This window comes from Cottoperca gobio, chromosome 5, assembly GCF_900634415.1.
Source record: "Cottoperca gobio chromosome 5, fCotGob3.1, whole genome shotgun sequence".
Lineage (NCBI taxonomy): Eukaryota > Metazoa > Chordata > Actinopteri > Perciformes > Bovichtidae > Cottoperca > Cottoperca gobio.
Genome location: NC_041359.1, coordinates 18,472,613 through 18,492,305, shown reverse-complemented (window position 1 = coordinate 18,492,305; position 19,693 = coordinate 18,472,613). Strand labels below are relative to the sequence as shown.

At 38.3% G+C, this 19,693-nt stretch overlaps 3 protein-coding genes and 1 long non-coding RNA gene across 5 annotated transcripts in view; all 4 read left to right on the top strand.

Annotated features, from left to right (window-relative positions):
* The first annotated feature begins 872 nt into the window (after window positions 1–872).
* pa2g4a (proliferation-associated 2G4, a) lies at window positions 873–7,923 on the top strand. The gene is made up of 13 exons (XM_029432638.1): window positions 873–1,029; window positions 2,137–2,265; window positions 2,448–2,553; window positions 3,388–3,457; window positions 3,556–3,648; window positions 4,185–4,248; window positions 4,408–4,486; window positions 5,246–5,324; window positions 5,442–5,575; window positions 6,025–6,119; window positions 6,213–6,340; window positions 6,450–6,503; window positions 6,609–7,923. The coding sequence occupies exons 1-13, from the start codon at window positions 948–950 to the stop codon at window positions 6,669–6,671; spliced, it is 1,176 nt and encodes a 391-aa protein (XP_029288498.1). The 5' UTR covers window positions 873–947; the 3' UTR covers window positions 6,672–7,923.
* Window positions 7,924–8,998: 1,075 nt separating this feature from the next.
* LOC115008468 (uncharacterized) lies at window positions 8,999–10,521 on the top strand. Its single transcript, XR_003832297.1, has 4 exons — window positions 8,999–9,054; window positions 9,155–9,181; window positions 9,685–9,707; window positions 10,236–10,521. It is a non-coding gene; the product is annotated as an uncharacterized LOC115008468 (long non-coding RNA).
* Window positions 10,522–11,794: 1,273 nt separating this feature from the next.
* Window positions 11,795–17,752, top strand: crbn (cereblon). Of its 2 annotated transcripts, none has more exons than XR_003832300.1 (9): window positions 11,795–11,931; window positions 12,196–12,308; window positions 12,623–12,825; window positions 13,523–13,672; window positions 14,968–15,130; window positions 16,260–16,322; window positions 16,425–16,505; window positions 16,645–16,760; window positions 17,661–17,752. XR_003832300.1 is itself a non-coding variant. In XM_029432171.1 (9 exons), exons 1-9 carry the CDS (start codon window positions 11,859–11,861, stop codon window positions 17,727–17,729), a joined length of 1,035 nt encoding a protein of 344 aa, XP_029288031.1. In that variant the 5' UTR covers window positions 11,795–11,858; the 3' UTR covers window positions 17,730–17,752. The 2 variants fall into 2 exon arrangements, 1 of the variants encoding a protein (XP_029288031.1); XM_029432171.1 differs by having other exon boundaries at window positions 16,425–16,509.
* A 1,041-nt stretch (window positions 17,753–18,793) lies between these two features.
* Window positions 18,794–19,693, top strand: part of vhl (von Hippel-Lindau tumor suppressor) — a 2,331-nt gene continuing 1,431 nt past the window's right edge. The window contains exon 1 of the mRNA XM_029431973.1: window positions 18,794–18,924. Coding sequence (XP_029287833.1) covers window positions 18,822–18,924 — 103 coding nt within the window. The 5' untranslated portion in view covers window positions 18,794–18,821. The remainder of the gene's footprint in view (window positions 18,925–19,693) is intronic.

Here is a 19,693-nt window from a genome sequence, read left to right as displayed (position 1 = left end):
GAACCAATCAGATTGCTTGATTTGACATGTCCGTTTTATAAAGCCAGATATACCAGATATGCCAAAATGATTGAATTTTCAAAAGTAACACAAAAGCCCTATAGATCATTGGTCAGTGACATTTTATGTAACATTGTATTGAGCTTACTTCAAGCATGATGCTAAAACCAATGCATTAAAATGAATATTTTATGTAAAATAATGTAAACTTATACATGATGACTGGTAATGCATTGGAGAGAGGCTTTGTGGGGCATGCAGCACTAGCTGTCGAACGCGGATATACTGTAACGGAGTGTCATGGAGAAACTGAAGCCATATTTAGCAAAAAAGTATCAAAACTCAAAAGGTTCAAAAGGTTCTATACATTTACATGTATCAATTGAAGGAACCGATTTTGTGAAATAGTCGGTCTACTCAACACTAGCTGGCGTGCCACAAGATATTTTAGGGAGCATCCCTGCTTTTCTTTCTTTTTATTGAAAAAAGGATAATATACAAATAATCCAGGTAAACAATACATATGCAAATTATTTTTTAAAAACTGAACAAAAAAACAGGTTTAGGCTACATATATGCAGTTATAGGCAGAAGTATATTCAGTCAGAGGTGTCAGGGAACAAACATTTTTCAAAAGCTTATTATGGTACTTTTTATAGTTAAATAAACGGAGAGATTTAATTAGAGAATACAGATTTAGAAAAACAAAAAAAGGTGAACATGTTTGTGAATAAAACATTTTAAGGGAACAAGGGAGCATCATCCCTGCATTTTGGCGGGTCGGGGTTGCGTCACGACGAAGGGGCGGGGCTTGGAGTGGAGCTGGGGCGGGGCTTGGAGCGGAGCGGGGCGGGGCTTGGGGTGCAGCGGGAGGCCGGTGTGTTAGAAGCAGTCAGAGCTGAGGGGAACTGTAGCTGAGCACGGCCGACTGAAACTTCACTGACAAGATGTCCGACGACGAGCAAGAACAGACCATAGCCGAGGACCTGGTGGTCACCAAGTACAAGATGGGTGGTGACATCGCCAACCGTGAGTACATCTAAACGAGTAGCCGTTGGTGACTGTGTGAGATGACCTGCTGTCTCCGGCCTCTCGTGCAGCCAGCTAACGTTAGTTTCCTCACACAGCAGCAGCAGAAGCCATGTGGTGTGCATACGAGGCACACATATACGTTCCTACCTGGCTAACTAGCTTAGCAGGTACAGCTTAGTGTTAGCTAATACTAGCCCCCCCCCCTGTTACTGCTGGTCAACGGTGAAGTTGTAGGCTTTACAGGAGTGGAGGGAGCTGTCTGTCTGTTTAGCTAAAGTAAGATGCTAACTAGCTAACCAGCTAGCTCAGCCTGTTGCCCAGTACTGTCAGCTTAACATGATGATAAGCAGGCAGCAACTTAAACGTTAGTTTCATGTTCACCATCTTACACCACCAGGTTCAAGTCTTTGTGTTAGTTTATTCTTAACTTCTGTTGCTGTTATTTTTAATTGACATTAAACTAATAAGTATAATGTCTGCTGCAGGAATACTATGAGGTAGTTACAGCTTGCATGTTACTCCGATTACATTATCGTTGTCGCCGCTGTGCATGTACAGACCCAGTCGTTTGACTTCTCTGGGTGATTATTCACTGCTATTACAAAGGGTACCTTATTTATTTGTATCTAAAAATGGGAGATATGTATAAAATCCTGTCTCAATTATATGTGATTTTAGTCATGTAAAATAGTTATTGCATTTTTAGGAACTGTTTTGTTTTTTTGTCCAGCACATTAGATACATGACAAACGAAGTGATGTCATCCTATTGAACAAAATCGTATTCTTTTGATATCGATATTGCAAAGCTATTGTAGGGTTGACTATTTGTGCATTCACAAAGTATTTACACAATGAGGCGTTTGCTAAATAATCATCATTAATGTCGATATAATGACTAAGTGGGTAAAGGCAAATAGTATAGCAGAAAGAAAAGTCTGGTAAATTCAGAACATTACATCAGGTTACTGTAGTGCAGCCTTTAAAACCAGGAAATGACACTAATGCCACATATCCTAAGTCTAAGACGGTTTTTAGTCTCTCATATCAATGTCACTAATGGTGTTCCACGCCTCCTTAATCTTTTGCTGTTTGTGTCACTCAGAGGCTCTTCGTTTGGTTGTGGAAACAGCCACGCCTGGGGTGTCGGTGCTCAGCCTCTGTCAGAAGGGCGATGCCTACATCATGGCAGAGACAGGAAAGGTCTTCAAGAAGGAAAAGGAAATGAAAAAAGGTGAGTCAAAGATGATACTAGTAGTGAGTCTGTTGTTATCCGGGTGAACTGAGGTGGGCCCATCAAGAGGAGTCTTAATTGTTGATCCAAGTGTCAGTCCCGCCATCCTTGTATAGTTTTCTTGCTAAACCTGTGGATGATTTCCAAATGAAGACTTGGTGGTTCTCTTTTTCCTCTTCTAGGCATTGCCTTTCCCACCAGCGTCTCAGTCAATAACTGTGTTTGCCACTTCTCTCCCCTGAAGAGTGACCCTGACTACACACTTAAAGATGGGGATCTGGTAAAAATGTAGGCACCGTGCTCTGCAATAATGTCACCCCTGTTCTCCCCCGTGTGTCTTGACTCTCCCAGTGTGTTGTCCTCCCTTCTTTCTATGTGCCATCTTGGCTTGTATGTGAGGGGTTTCTCTTGGCTGTTTCATCAGTAAGGTCTCGTCTTCCTGTCTGTCCTGTGTGGCAAACGACAAGTAAGGTTGGACATTTTTAGAACCGGTGTTTTTCCGCAGTTTTTAAAGTGATATGTTGGGTTTTAGCTATGATGGCCATCCATCTGCTCAATCCCATTTATCCAATTATTTTCTAATGCAATGTTCTGCTTTGAAAAAGAAAGTCAGCTCATCTTAGTTGTTGTATTGCCACGTATGTTTTCGTCCTCTGTATCGTCTTTTGTGATGCGTGTGGATTTGCAATGTTTTAAAGATGTTTGTTGTTGTTGCTCGTGGTGTTGTAGGTTTGTATGTTTCTCACTTTTCACACACTCGTAGTCTAACCTTGTGTCTGTTCAATGTATTACAGTCTGCAGTGTTGCTCCCTTGAATTCACAATAAGTCCTTCACTGTATTCCAGCTGATGTACAGGCAAAAATAAATAGCTAATGTTTAATGGCAAGCACAGATTCAATTGTTTTTATTTTTGTCTGTTTTTTTTATTTTTTAGTCCTTTTTTATTAGTCTTTTTATTCCAAAGTGGAGTTTAGTATTTTGTCCTTCCTTAGTTAATTTGAAGGATTGTTTCCTGCATCAACGTTGGTAATCTTGACAGCTGGGTGGCAGTTAAACTTGACACCTGATCAATTGTTTTATTGTTATTTCATACTCATCACTTTTCCTCTTATTTTGTGTAGAGATCTAGGGGTTCATGTTGACGGCTTCATTGCCAATGTTGCTCACAGCTTTGTGGTGGGAGCCAGTAAGGTAAGGGTCTTCTTTTAAAAGCTGCTTTAGTCCTTGTTTTGTGTCCTCTCGTTTGAGCACTCCTTAATTCCTCTTCTCCCTGTTTCTTATTTCTGCAGGAGAACCCCATCACAGGCCGGAAAGCTGATGTAATCAAAGCTGCCCATCTTTGTGCAGAAGCAGCTCTTCGCCTGGTTAAACCTGGAAATCAGGTACAAGAAACAACTTCCTCACAGTCTCTTCTCCGTGTCAGAGTTAAATCTCTGGCTTGTGTCTGTGTGTGGAATTCATCTATCAGAGGCTTTCCTCAACAATCTGACTTTTTCAGTCCCCATAACTGGGTTTTGTTTATTGTCCAATACCAAGAACCTTTGCGGTACCAATGTTTAATTGATAGCTGCATGCCTCACTGTGTTTGAAGAGAGTGGGGTCATTCTTTTATGTGTAAGGCAGCGTCAGGCTTGACTTAAACATTGCTTTCCTAACTTTGTAAAACAAAAAGTAACAAATACATAATGGATATACATTTACTGAATTATTAATAATGAAATTAATATGATCATTTACTTGTTTATTAAAATAATGGTATCGGAGCCAGCTATTTCTGTCCATATCGGACCAATATCAGTTTTGGTGCTTCGTTACTGCAGATCCTCCAATAGTTTTGCTCTGCTGCTCTTCCCTCTTTTTAATTGGTCAGTCAGTGCAACCCTGTACTGAAAGTAATCTGCATTTTTCTGTCACTCAGAACACCAAAGTGACAGAAGCCTGGAACAAGATCGCTCAGTCGTTCAAATGCTCACCAATAGAGGGTGAGTGTCTATTCAAAGTTTGTGCCACAAAAGTGTTCACATTATGATGACCGTTTTCCTTTTTTGTATCTCTTCGTGTAATAATGACTGATTTATAACATGCGTGTGGGTGTTTTTGTTTTAATATTAGTTTTTTCTTCCTGGCTCTGTGTTTTAAAGGTATGCTGTCTCATCAGCTAAAGCAACATGTCATTGACGGGGAGAAGACCATCATTCAGAACCCGTCAGACCAGCAAAGGTGCATTCAGTCACTTTTTACACTTAGGAGGAAGGTGGAGAAATCTGAGGTGTTCTGTGGGTGTTGTATTGTAGTTAAGTGGAGTTTCTCATGATAGGGCTGTCAACGAATAATCTAAATTCAGAATTGTAAGAAAACAAAGGGACATTTTATTATTAAAACAAATCTTTTGATTGTGGGGGTTAAAAGCAGCACGACCGTGGCTGTCTGCATCGCGCTACTATTTCCTGTTATATGTCAAGGAAAAGATGATTTTAGTTACATTACATAATATGCAAAAACGGATGTTTGAATAGTTTTAACCTGTTCTAGAAGGAATAATTATGTAATCGCTAACTAATTTTGACAGACCTAATATAGAAACACAGTGTATATAATGCTTGAATGTGTTCTATAGAGGCTTAGCTAAGGCTTTAAGTCACTGAGGGGCCACTTTGACCTACTGATGAATTAAAGTCTGATACAAAAGTTTCCATTTGAACACTCGTATTTCCCTGTAATTTGCTTCAATTCACTAGCTGCCCTTAATGTTTATTAGTTGTTTTTTTTGAGAAATGGAGACTAAGGTCCGGAATTGTATGGGAGTAAACAACCAACCTAAATTACGTTTGGGAGAAACAAATTGTCTTTTAGAGGAACACTGTATTTCTAAACAAAACGTTTACATTGAGATATGTGAAATGTCCTGAATAACTCGTGTACTGTATCAACCTTGATAACAATTGTATTTCACTGGCTGCTGTTGACTATAATTTTCAGGAAGGACCATGAGAAGGCAGAGTTTGAGGTACACGAAGTCTTTGCTGTGGACGTCTTGATTAGCACCGGAGAAGGGAAGGTCAGTGTGCTCTCGTCTTACTTTATTCAAAAACCATAGCTGCTGTGTACTTACACAAACACTTAATGTGTAGAAAACAGAAACTTATTTTTTTCACCCTCTGTCATTTACACTTAGGCCAGAGATGGAGGTCTGAGGACAACCATTTATAAGAGGGACCCCAGTAAGCAGTACGGCTTGAAGATGAAAACTTCCCGTATGTTCTTCAGCGAAGTGGAACGACGCTTTGATGCCATGCCCTTTACTCTCCGGTATGAATACCACACTTTGTGCATCTACCTATATACATAGGCCCCCACCTGCTGATATTGAAGTAGATTTATCACAGCCTAGAAACTAAACGGACACTATTGTCAGATTTTCAACTTTCCAACAGACCTTGAATGGATCATGTGTGGTGAATGCTTCATTCAGAAGAATGTACTAAAACTAAGCCTAAAATGGTGACATTTCATCAAAATCACTTTATTCTACATTTCAAATGTTGCCAAAAACAAACAGTTTGCATTAACCAGATCCTCAGCCCAACTGTGAAGCCTTGATTGACTCAGCTGAGAGGTTGTAAAAATGTAATTAGTTCAATATGTAAAGCTTGCGAAGCACCTATTTTGAGGAACCCCGCTCAAAATGCTTGCTGTTCAAAGGGTTAATAAACTTTGGTTCAAGTATTTACTCTATAGCACCATCTCTTTTCTATCAGGGCGTTCGAGGATGAGGCCAAAGCTCGTCTGGGTGTGGTGGAGTGTGCTAAACACGAATTGCTACAGCCCTTCAGTGTGCTACACGAGAAAGAGGGTGAGTGTTGACCTCTACCTTTTTATCAAGTTTTTGTTATCAGCATTCCCTCTTTTATTTACCGCCTTCCATCGTTTGTGTCTTTGTTCTCAGGAGAGTGTGTAGCTCAGTTTAAGTTCACAGTGCTGCTTATGGCCAACGGGCCTCACAGAATCACCAATGGACCCTTCGATCCAGAGCTCTACAAGTCAGAGCATGAAGTTCAGGATCCAGAGCTAAGGGTAAGATTGTGATTTCACTTTACATCAAGCTCCTTTGTCACACAGAAGCTGGCTGCATTAAACATTGTATTCCCTTTTTTTATACTGAAACGTTTCTCCTCTTCCCCAGACTTTACTTGAGAGCTCTGCAAGCCGTAAAACACAGAAGAAGAAGAAAAAGAAGGTAAATTATTATTCTAACAATGAGCCTTCATGCTGTCCTACTATTCAGCTCCTTGTCTTTTGTTTCACCCCACTGATCTGTTCCTCCCCTTTTCACATCCTACAGGCTTCAAAGACGGCAGAAAGTGCAACTGGACAGCCAACTGAGGACACAGAAGCCGTAGAATAAATAAATACTGCCTTTCCACACGTGCAAGACCCCTAAGAGAAGCAAGGGAAAACATGTCAAATTGCCCCAAACTCTCTGTTCTACATCTTTTGAATTCACAAATTAAACAGATGAATTTTAGATCCTACATGGATGCTTAACCCTTTACTGCATTCATTGAAAGTACCATGTTGCTGACTGGAGTAGGAAATAAAGAATATTTACAAGTAGTTTTTTACATCTTTGAAAAGACTTGTTGCAAAATGGTACGTGTTTGTATTATTTGCAGCTGAACATTTCCTTTCGAGTACAACCGAAGCCTACGGTGGGCGTTAATGGGAGTGGATCAGTCTGTATGTTTGACGTCCAACTACGGGTGAAGGATTATCAGATGATACAACAGAAATGCCGATCACATTTTGGTATTCCTTTCTCTAAGGCATCATGTTTCTGAGACCATCATGGATTCTCCTGTTTGAATAGGATGTTTTGACTGAATTGTCGCACATTGTTTCCCTTTAGCAACAAAGTTACAACAAGTTGTCTCGTTTATATGTGAACAAACATTTATAATAAAAAGGAATATTCTGATGTTTTACAAGCACTGTCACCTTAAGTGTGAGGAGTGAGGACGATGAGTGTCGTTATCCAGTTTATTAGGAATTAAAAAACATTTTTTATAGCTAAACTATGCAGTAAAGGGTTACATTTATTAATTTGAACAAACAATATCAGCAAGACAGTAATTACAAGGACTAATAAAATGTAAAGGATGGCTTTTGCGTCAGAGATAATGTAGTGAGGGTTAATAGTTAATCTTCCATAGTCGAGGCCAGACCACATGGCATTGTTTCAACCACGAGACTCTTAAAACATTTACCTGTGCACAAGACTGGCATGTTAAGTATACATGCAAAATGACACTTTAATCAGCTGGACTTTCAGGAACAAAACTGCTACATGTACTGCCATTCCCCTTATATTTTATGAAAAGATAGAAATCTATAGGTTCAAGCTTTGAAAAACTTTTCTATTTGTGACACCTGTTACTTGCTTTACTACGTCATTAGTCTTAGTCATGAAACTAAAACTGGCCAAGCTTTAAAAAAGAAACAGGTTTTATGGGTGTCTTCAGTGGAACCAGTAAAAGATATTTCCAGTGTTGGGTCAGATTTGTCAACAGTTCAATATTTTAAGATTAAAATCCTGCTTTGTAGCTCAATCAGTGAGCATTGAAACTTTACATCTAAAGAAATAAAAACATTTTCATACATTTCTGTTCATTCTTTTGCTGAGGGTTTTTGTCAAAATTCAGTATGACTGCAATAACATGACTTATGCCTAACTAAATCCAAATTATTTTATGTTTTATTTTCAGAAAATGTGGTGTTGAAGTACAAGGAATGAGATACAGTATCAGAATTGGCCAATATGTTGTTTACCTATACATTTGAGATTATATACCGTATATCTATATCTGGGTGTATTGAGAGATTATGGCAATATTAGATATTCAATTTGTCTTATTTAGAGAAGTTATTCTATGATCAATTAGAAAGAATAATAGATTTTGTTAAAATAAATATTTCAAGTTAATTTAGTATCTATTGGAGCGTTTGATCTCATTAACACATTAAGAAAGCTCAATTGCCTTTCCGTGATTCTGAGCATGTCGAGGACTTCACTTGCTAACAAGGACTGTGTGATAGGTTGAAAACTCCAAATAACCTACTAATTGGACCTTATAATAATAATAAAGTTTATTTGTAAAGTACTTATAAAATAGAATATTTTTCAAATAACTAAGCAAGCATCAGGGGGGGGGGTTAAAAAACAATATATGATGTGTCTCTCTACGTCAAGAATAAAGTACAGTGTAACTCCACATTAAAATAAACCTAAAAATTAAAGGAGAAATTATAGAAAGCCTTTCAGTGATAAGTCTTCATAAGTGATTTAAAAGAAGATACTGATGTAGCAAGCTGGAGTACCTCTGGCAGGCGCTTACCCTGCTGATAGTTGCAGAAGAATACAAGACTTAACCTCGTCTCCTTCCAATTGATTTTTATTTTATGGATTTTTTTATGGAAACTTACCAACATGATAAGTATTACAACGTATTACAGCGTATTTTTGTTATTAATTTATTTTAATAATATTATTAATTTATTTTTAATGTATTTAATTATACATTAATTCAGTAGTTAAAGATGGAACTGTAATGTCAAAAGACCAGGCTTTTATCCCATATCCCAAAAAAACTACATTTGACCATTTAGACTACATTTCCCAGTGATCTTAGAAAACAACAGTTGACGTCAGCTTGAACATGACGCCAACTCGTGTATAAATACCGCCCTCATCCGTCGTCACATCCTCTTTCCATTGCTCTTCTCGCGCTGAGGTATGGAAAGCAATTGCTCTGCCAACTGAATCCAATCTAATCTTTAAATTTTACAAATCATCCGCAGTTGTTAATCTTTCTTTATGTGTTGTTTTCACAGAACCTTCTCCACACGATGAGAGCTAAGGTGAGTTGACCAGCCTGTGTTAGTATTTTCTTGTTTTATATCCTCTTCCTGTTCCAGTCAATGCCGCTTGCTAGCATCTGATTAGCACCGCTGCTTTATTTTGTCTCATTCTCTGTAATTGTTACTCTATGTTTACGTTACTCTATGTAAACTTGTCTTCTCCAGTAATCCCATCAATGTTATAGCGTCAACCTAAATCCTAAATACAATATCTGCGGGAAAGTAGTGTAAGCGCTATTGTTTTAGGAAGGCCCTCTTTGGGGCACGCGCTAATGTTTGCTATGGTAAACTCCATTGATATGTAATATGCTGAACATTTGTGGTGGTTGACGAACATTAATGTTTTAATTTATCCAGAACTATTGTTGTCCGCATTGCAGAGTCACAGCAGTATAATGACAAGCATGCTGTCACATGCAGAAAAGGCGTGCAAGGCCACACATGGCACACTTGCATGCACTTAATGTAACGTTGAACTAATAAATATTCCTCTTGTCTTCTAGTGGAGGAAGAAGCGTATGCGCAGGTAAAAAACCTTTCCTTGCTTCTGATGTATATACACTGATTGTCAAGGCTGAACATTAATGCAGAATTGTCTCAATAGCAGGAGTTGCAATATTTTAAGGACAAATAACATTCTTAATTATTGCAGACATCTCCCAGCCTACAAATTGTATTCATATTTTAAACATTTGCATATGTCTATAAAAGTTAATTCTCAAGTCTGAATAACTTAAAAACCTCCATGATTTGGAAAATGTCTTAATTCTTCAGTAATAAATATTGACCACATGGCTTTTAAACTAAACAATCAGCTGGAGGAGAATTCATTTTAGGAAGTGTTTTTTTGCCATTTGAGGCACTGAATAATACATTTAAAATGTTCAATTCATTTACACAGCCTTTTGCCACAGGTTGTTTAACCTCATGAACCTGGTTGGATTTTATAGAATTGGCAATTAAATCCCTCCATTTAGTTATATTGTGCAGTTGAGTTTGCAATCTGTTCATATTTGTACATTTTCTTGACTGCTGCTGTTTTTTGGTTCAACAGACTGAAGCGTAAAAGGCGAAAGATGAGGCAGAGGTCAAAGTAAGCCCTCATCGCTGCCAGCTGTGATCCCGTCTGAGCCTTTCCTGATGACAACGCATGTGGCTGAAGTGCAGCCTCAATCAGTGGAACAAAGGCCTAAACCCTGATTCAGATGACTGGGGCATGTCTGACTGGAAGAGGCAAAGGCGCTGGACGATCAACATCAGAATTGCAGCTGCTTTGTTCATGGACCAGAATACAACTGTCATTGGTGTATAACAATAAATGGAACACTCTTTAAAATTTACACGTTTTGACCTCGTTTGCTCTTTTTTTTTTTCACTCTTCCAAGCCTCAGACACACCTGCTGTACTCTGTAGTCCTGGGTGTGTCAGTCATGTAGCTTGTGTTTCAGTCACTTGAGAGGTATGAAAAGTTCAGTCTCCTTTCCATATACTGAAAGGAATTTGGAACCAAATACTAAAAATGGAGTTAACACTGGCCTTTAGTTCTAAAATTGGATGCATGTATATGTTTAAATATAAATATCCCTGTAGGTGAAAGCTCTCGGTGTTCAATCGTAGGTGCAGGAGTACAGAGTCTGCACAATATAGACCATGTATTGAGAGTACTTATTAGTTTATGCATTAATTTTATTTTTCTGCATTAACCAACTATCATCCAGGAGACAGTTGTGTATTTTGCTTTAAAGGACCTAACACTAAGTTTCTTCAGTAACATTGCTGCTTCGGTCTGATCTTTAGTTTAGGAACTGGCAATCCAGCATTTGATTTCTATGTATGATCTCTAGGAAAGTCGTAAACCTAATTATAGTTATGGCTTAGTATATGCATAAAAAAAAAAACCTGTAAACCTCAAGTCTAAATCACTTTCATATTAAAGTAATTTCCTAGTTTTAATTTTACATTTACTTAGTCAACCCCCCCAAATGTCTTAAACGTTTCGTTTTTGGCATACAATGCTTAAGTGTGTATATGTATATACTGGATGTCTATCTTCCAGTGGTGGACGAAGTGCTTAGATATTTGACCAAAGTAAAAGTATTAATACCACAGTGTAGAAGTCCTGCTTTCAAAATCTTACATGAAATATGAAAGTATTAGCATCAAAATGTACTGAATTGTTTTGAATGGTACCATTGTAAATAAGAATACAATTCTAATATTAGTTTGTTATATTTGATTTTATAATACTAATGACTTTTATATTTGCTATTTATTGTTTGTCTTTAATGAAACCTCCCATCAGCGGAAGTGTTTCAAATTATTGTACATTTATACATTTATAACCGGAGTTTAAATAACCATTTTGAATCTTGAATCTGAATTTTCAAAGTAACTAAAATAAAACAAGATAAAATATCCTTTATTAGTCCCAGAACAGGGAAATGTGCAACAAGAGGAATTACAAAAATATAACATCAATTAAAAAATCTTCTGTAGACTGAACATGTCCAATAAAAAAGGGAACATAATAGAAAAAAATAGGAGACATAATTTTAGTGGATTATTTTAATCTGCATAATTAAACCCAGTGTCACGTGACCCACCGCAAGGGGGCGCTCGAGACCCGCCTTGATATTGAACACTGAAGAAGAAGAGTCAGTATTGTAAACACAAGGATATGGCTGACGAGAGGGGTGGAGGTGAAGACAACGTTAACGACAACATGGGGAACCAGTTGCAGCTCTTTCCAGGTAACAGTTACACCCCCCGGGTGAGTGGTCGGCCTGCCCGGAGTCTCACCAGAGGAGCGTTTATCTCTCCGTCCTGCTAACTGCTAGCTAAAATCTCTCCTCAACAGGCCACTGTCAGACATCACATGCTCACAGAAACATTTCATGAACTTCTGCTCTCATTTTGTTAGAATTTATACCGTCAGAGTGGCTTTTTAAGATGATAAAATTGCAGCTATAGTTTGTTTGTTCACTGTGAGCCGCTGTGCTCGTGCGCCATGACAGATAATGAGGAAGAGGAGGAGGAAGATGACATGGACACTGAAGACCGAGACAGTGAGGGGGGAGAGAAGCCCAGCACCATCACCTTTGACCCCAGTCTTCCCACATCACATTCTGTGAGTGATGCAACTAATGCTTTTACATGTTTACATGTTAAGTACCACACGTTTTACCTAAACATATATGTATATATACATAAACAAATAAATATTAAACATTTGGCACAGGAGTCTAGAGTGATATTCATTCCAGTTTCAATAGTTAGGACCTTTTTGTTAACAAAGTGCAAAATAACAACATATTAGCTATAAGTTAGATATAACAACAACAACACTGCTCGCTCATTCGGCCTAAACCCAAAATGTTTCCACACTGGTTAGAAGTAAAGTAGTAGCAGCTGTTGTGTTGACTCTGACCCCTGTGATGGCAGTACCTGGGTTTAGACATGGAGGAGTTTCACGGCCGTACAGTCCACGATGAAGACAGCTGTCAGACCATCCCTGTGCTGCCACACACCGCTGTGATGCTGGTGCCAGGTCAGACGCTGCCTCTGCAGCTCTTCAGGCCGCAGGAGGTCAGCATGATGCGGAGCATCATCCAGAAAGACCGCACCTTTGCGGTGCTCGCACACAGGTAAGTAGTAGTAGGGATGCACGATGATATCGGAATGACGTCCCTATCGTCAGATAAAGGCTTTAAAATTAAATATCTAAATATATCGGCACAGACTCGATATGTTAGAAATATATAAATCTGACATGTTTTACATGGAAGTGAAGTTGAAGTAGTTTTCTTATTTTGGCCAGTGAATGTGTACATTTTGAAAGCGTATGTTACGTCGGCATCTGCCAGTGAGCCATCCCGATAACAGGAGGCATAATAATAATTTAATTCCACTACAGGAGAGACTTGATGTCTCTGCAATTAGGTGGGAAAAACAGTATATGTGTGTGTATTGGCATCGGCAATCTGCCAAATAAGTTTGAAAAATCCAATATCATGCATCCCTAGTTCAGTAGCCAATGACTCTGTATGCATTGGCAATCGTCACAGACTGGGCAGTTCTGATAAATAAGAGAGCGTTTCTTTGTTTTGTATCAGTTAAAGGGTTTATTAGTAATGAATGGTCTATTCGACTTGTGAAAACTGTTGTATAATGTTTTCTGTGACACTTGAAGAGATTTTTGAAGTCTGAGAAAATAACCCTGATTGATTTCATGAGGTTTATCTTGGCAGGAGCTTGGAGAATTATACAAACACTAAATCACTGGAGTTTCCTTTTGAATAATGTTTGGAGTTTAATTTGAATGCTTTTGTTTGGTCTCTGCAGTGATGTAGGTGAGCCGGAGGCAGAGTTTGGGACAACAGCTGAAATCTATGCATACAGAGAAGAGCAGGAATATGGCATTGAAACTGTCAAAGTGAAAGCTGTGGGGAGGCAGAGATTCAAGGTCCATGAGATAAGAACTCAAGCAGATGGGTAAGTTTAATTTCGTCTTAAACCATTAAACCAAAGGTTAGGGCTCAATGCATGTGCACATTTGAATGAGAGCTGCAATCTATGACTAAAGACATAAACATTGTGTCGTGGTCACATGGAGTGAGCCTGTGGTTGTCTGCAGGAATCAGGTGTTCAGCATCTGAGCAGGGACCGATTCAAAACAGGAATATAAACTGAATGTAACTGTATCTCTTATTAACCACCCGATAAGATAAAAAACAACAACACTTTGGACTTCAGACCATTGTATGTGAGGAATTACTTGTGTAAATATACAGATTCAGTACAAGATGTGTTTTGACTTGTTTAAAGATGAGTTCAGTCTGGTTGTTGTTTTGAGTTTTTCTGCTACGTACTCTTGAGAGGGTTTCTTTTCTTTTTAATCATCTGTGTGGGTTTCAAATTGAAGGTACAGTAACAAAGTGAAGCATCTACGGAGAAGCGCTGCTTATTTAACTGTTGTGGTCGTGCTGTAGATCATGTCTACTTACATCCTCCACTGTTCAGGAAATCATTGAGGTTTACTGTCCGTTAAACTGGATCTTCATACAGACTCATTTCCCTCTTTCTTTAGGTGCTGCTGTGTAATGTCGCATAAATTGGTTTCCATAATCCTGTTGACCTTTTGTTGTGTCCCGAGTAAGCACAGAATTATTATTATTATTGCCCACTTAAAGGGAATCTGCTGATGTGCCCTCCCTGTACTCTATATCTCAATACACTTCTCTTCCTCTCTGAAACGTTTCTGAATGTTCAACCTTTGGACTTTAGATGAACGTACAGCAGGAACAAACATTTTGGAATTCAGGAATATTATGGCAGCAGTTTATTGGATTTTCTTTGCTGTTTGTTGAATAAATATATATATATAAATTAAACATTGCATATTGTCTTTTGGCACAATTAAACTGAAAGCAATTTTAGGTGTGTGTTCTCGTTCATGGTTACACCTGAAGGTGTTTGTTTTATTGCTCGTGTGGTGTTGCTTGGTGAATGTCTGTTTGTCTGAGCTCCGGGGAATTCAGTGAGTTAGAGGAATATTAGTTATTGCTGACAGAGAAAAATGTACAGACTGCACCTTTTTATCATCATCTCAGTTTTACAAACATCCTGTCATACACAGGATGGCATTCAGCCAGCACACCATTTGTTTAATCTGCTATTCATCCGCTGGGTTTCACTCGCCTTCTGTTGCTCTCGTTTGCATTTCTCTCCTTGCCTGTCTTTTGTTCCACAACCTATGTTATTGTCTCCCTTTTTGTTCATCACCTCAGGATCAGACAAGCCAAAGTACAGATCCTTCCAGAACGAATCCTTCCCGATCCCCTCTCTGCCGTGCAGCTAGCACCCCTCTCCAGGCTCCACATGCACCCCTCCTCAAAACCCCCGACTCAGAGCTTCAAACCGGCCCAGCGCTGGTGGAATAACTACCAACAGGTCAGACACACAAACACCTACAGTACATGTAGTACATGCGTGCAGCAATAACATGCAGCATCTTTTGATATTAAATACTTCAGAATCACTTTATTGTCCATCACCAGGAAATGGAAATTCAAGGTGGCTCAAATGTCCAGACAGAGTAAGAAGAAGAGTGCTGCAGGGATGACATATTTTTGTAGGCTAGCCCGGAAGTTAGCGTCGCCCTGGTTCACTTGATTATTGCACAAAATAAGCTCTGTGGCGTTTATGATACTTGCACATTTTGTTCAGCAAGATGATCTTCACAAATGAACACCACTTTTAGGTTTTTTTGAAGCATAAATGCATTCGGCAGAAGTAAAAAGCTGACGTTAGGCTATAAATGAACTACACCACAGTTGCATGACTCACCACTGACTTTCCCTGTGTTTGCCGTGATGGCGTTCAATGTTCCTGACAACCTCTGCAACCGCCTTTTTTTTAAGACATGTAAAAGCTTCAAAATTCCCGAGTGGGGCATTTACTGCCGTATATGTTCAAATCTTTTAAGCTTGTGTTAACCACAGACCTAATTCCAGGCATCTATACAAAACATTTTTTGATTTCCAGACTCATTCCTGCAGCACTCTATAAGACTGCAACTATAACACTTCATTCCATTATTGATGTTCTCAATTAATTGATCAATTGTTTGGTCTATAAAACATCAGATAATAGTAGAACAATGAAAAATGTCCATCCCAGTTTCTCAATGTCTTTTAAATGTCTTGTTTTGTCAGTCAAACCCAAAGATATTCAGTTTAATATGATTTATAAAACAGAGAAAAGCAGGAAATCTCCATATTTAAGTGGCTGAAAACAGCATCTCCTGCCATTTGTGCATGAAAAATGACAATATTAATAGATTATCCAAATAGTTAGCGGTAGTTATCATTTGTTACCAACAAATGATAATAATTTAAACAATGGTGTTGCTTCCAACCTTGTGGCAACATGGGGATTTCAACATGTAACTTCGTGCACAGGGGCATTATCATCGTCGAGTATGATGTTTGGTTGTGCTGTGTATATCAGTAATAGTAATGTGGGAAGTGAAGTGTACAAAGATTTAGTTTGGTAATGGTACGTCTTTTGTTCCTCACAGAGGAAGTTTCACTGTGCCAATCTGACACCATGGCCACCCTGGGTCTACGCACTCTATGACTCTGTAAGTACTGCAGCCTGTGTGCACTGGAATTTCCTCCAGAGATAACCATCGAGGAGTGAATGTAAACCATGTTTTTGCTGCCTCCTGTGTCCCACCCTACAGGAGTCGCTCATGAACAGAGTGAAGAAACAGCTCCATGAATGGGACGAGAATCTGAAGGATGACTCTCTCCCTACGAACGCCGTAGGTCAGCCTCTGTTCAGTGTGTTACAGATGGATAGCAGACGTGTACACACATGCACACGTACATCTCTTTGTTTGTGTTCTTTGTGCTTTCCTTCCTTTCATCCCTGTCTTTTCCTTTCTGTCTGGTTTGTGTCAGACTTCTCTTACAGAGTGGCAGCTTGTTTGCCCATAGACGATGCTCTGCGGCTCCAGCTGCTGAAGATCGGCAGTGCCATCCAGAGACTTCGCTGTGAGCTGGACATTATGGACCGGGTAAGGGAAGGTCACCACTAACCGCTCATCCCTGCCCAACCGCCTCAGCCTTTCTCAGCTGTCTCTGCATCCATCATCTCCCTCATATGTGATACGATCTGGTGTTCCGACTTGTACCTTGTGCACAGACTGTGTCTGTTTACCCTCTGATGTTCTTTGGTATAATAACCATGCCTGTCAGGGGCGACAGATGTGTTGTTGCTGCGATATCTCAATCCAAAGTTGGTCTTCACAAAGTAAGCTGTGTCTAAATAATTTAGTGTAAGCAAAGATTGTTTAATTCTAGCACTAGTAACAAAGGTTTGACATAATTGTCAAACTGCAGATTTCTTCAGCAGAACAACCCTATTGTCTTACTAATAATAATAATAATAATACTATTATTAATAATAATACTAATAATAACTTTTCTTGTACAGCGCTTTTCAAAAGTTTCACAAGTTACAAAGTACTTTTCAATGACATAAAAAGCAAGATAAATGAACAGGTAAATAATAAATTAAAATAGAGTTAATACAGTAATAATGTCAATCTAGGTATCAATTACAAAACACAGTATTAAGAAGAAGGACCGATCTCCGTACATGGGAGATCGAAAACAGCATTTTCTGCCATTTTCGCAGGAAAATAACCTTATCAATTACCAAATAATTAACATAACATACGGGTGTAGATATATATATATATATATATATATATATATATATATATATATATATATATATATATTTCTAAAGTATGTTATGCATTTTGTAGTAATCTCACGAGTCATGGGAAAATGCCAATTTGTCACATGTAGTTTTCATTATTATTATTATTATTATTATTATTATTATTATTATTATAGCATCCTCAATGAGAACATGTGACTTTTAACACTTTATTATTTCTCCCCCTCAGTGCACATCACTGTGCTGTAAGCAGTGCCAGGACACAGAGATAACCACAAAAAATGAGATCTTCAGGTGAGGACATCACTACTTTTGCACGTTGTATTTGGTTATTACAAATGCTTTTCAGCACAGAGACTTGACGTTTGTTTGCGAAAGATAATTTGTCACTGTAAATATTACACTTGATGTTGCTCTTACTTTACCTGCATGTCAGGTAACCAAAACAAGGAGCTGAAAATGCCTGAAGACTGCACATCTTTTTATTTGACTGAAAGACAGAAATGATCAATTAAAGGGGCTGAATTTTACTTTTTAACTTTTTAAGTATGAGTCCTCTCTGCAGCAGTTAGGGTCAATGTACAAAACAAACATGAAAACAGGTTGATTTGAATTCTTTCATATTTACCTGTATTACAGTAATTACTGCAGTTATAGACGCATCAAAGCTGACTCTGATTTGTCTGTTTGTGTGGAAGTTACATAAAGTCCGGGGTGACATCATGACCATAATTGACACACACACACACACACACATTTATGTAATGTAATTTTACAACTGTCTGATGTGTGATAGTTAATGTGTTTGTCCAAGAGTCAAACACAGTTGCCCTATCATCAATGAAACTGTCCAGACCCTAGCTCTACGTTTATGGGAAAAGTGTTTTGTCTGAGGACATCCAGAGAATCTGAGTGAATGGAAATCATATTTAACACATAATCATGTGTTAAATATGATTTTTGAGGTCAGACACTTCCTCTGACTAACAAAACTACATGCAGAGCTGACCCAAAATTGTCTGCAAGGACGTGTGAGGTTAAAACAGCCACTTGACGAACTAACTGATGTTTTGTATTTTCATAATTACAACACTAACGCAGCACTGGACTAACTTTCACTGATGAAAATGAACCTGAATAAAGTTCTTTGAGGATTCTAAACAAGCTGTAAACACACAAATAACATAATAACACCACAAAACATATTTCCACACTTTGTGCTCATTTCAAATGTATTCTGAAATATACAATTTCACTCCAGAGTGGTTCAAATAACTTCAAATAAAAAACAATATAATGAAAATAATGAACATTAACTTTCATTCAACAACTCAAAACATTATGATCAACAACAATGTTTTCTGATTTGGTTTACCCAGGTCACCCATGGATGTTCAGAAATGCAGAGACTGACGAGCCACTGAGGGTGAACGGCAAAGAACTGTTTCTTCCTAAACCCGCTGAGGGTAGAAATGCTATTATCACTTTACCAGGTAAGATTAACCACAGTAACTCATTACTACTCCCAGACATACAACCAAGAGGAATTGATGATGCACTGCGTCTGTACACACTTAGCTTTAATGTGAATTCTAAAATAAATTGTATTTGTGTACTTTGTAAGTCTGTCAATAGTTAGTTAGTACTATTTTTGTAAATGTATCTCTTTTAACAATCAGACTTGAAATTGTTCACAGAACCGTAATCAACAGCAGTTCGACACAATAGATTAGTAATATTTTAATAATAGTACTAATCTATTCTGTTGAACTGCTGTTGATTCTTGTTGATTTAGATTAGTACTATTACAAAAATTGTACTAATAGTTTTCCACTTGCCTTTAAAGTTACATGGTTATGTAGTGTCGGCTTTATTTGGCAGTGTTTGTTTGTTTGTTCATTTAGATCCTCATTAGCTAATGTATTACAACAGTAGCTACTCCTCCTTGGTTCCTCGGCAGGTTTTAAGATCTATTTTACTGATACTTCTACCACACTTCAAAAAATAGTTAGTGGCATTTGGCTTAGTGGTGTTCAAAGCAACATAGCATTACATTACAAAAACATTCAACAGAAACAAACAGGGGTTACACACAAGTGGCAACCTCCTGTAATAACGAATGGCCACTTCAGGATGGCTCCAAAAGCAATTCGATTCCCTTAGACCCCCATGTTAAAATGCCCACCTTTTACAGCAGAAATAGTAGAATATGTTTACTCCTTTATACAAAAAATGGTTTTGGTCTCAAAAGCTAATTTTCTT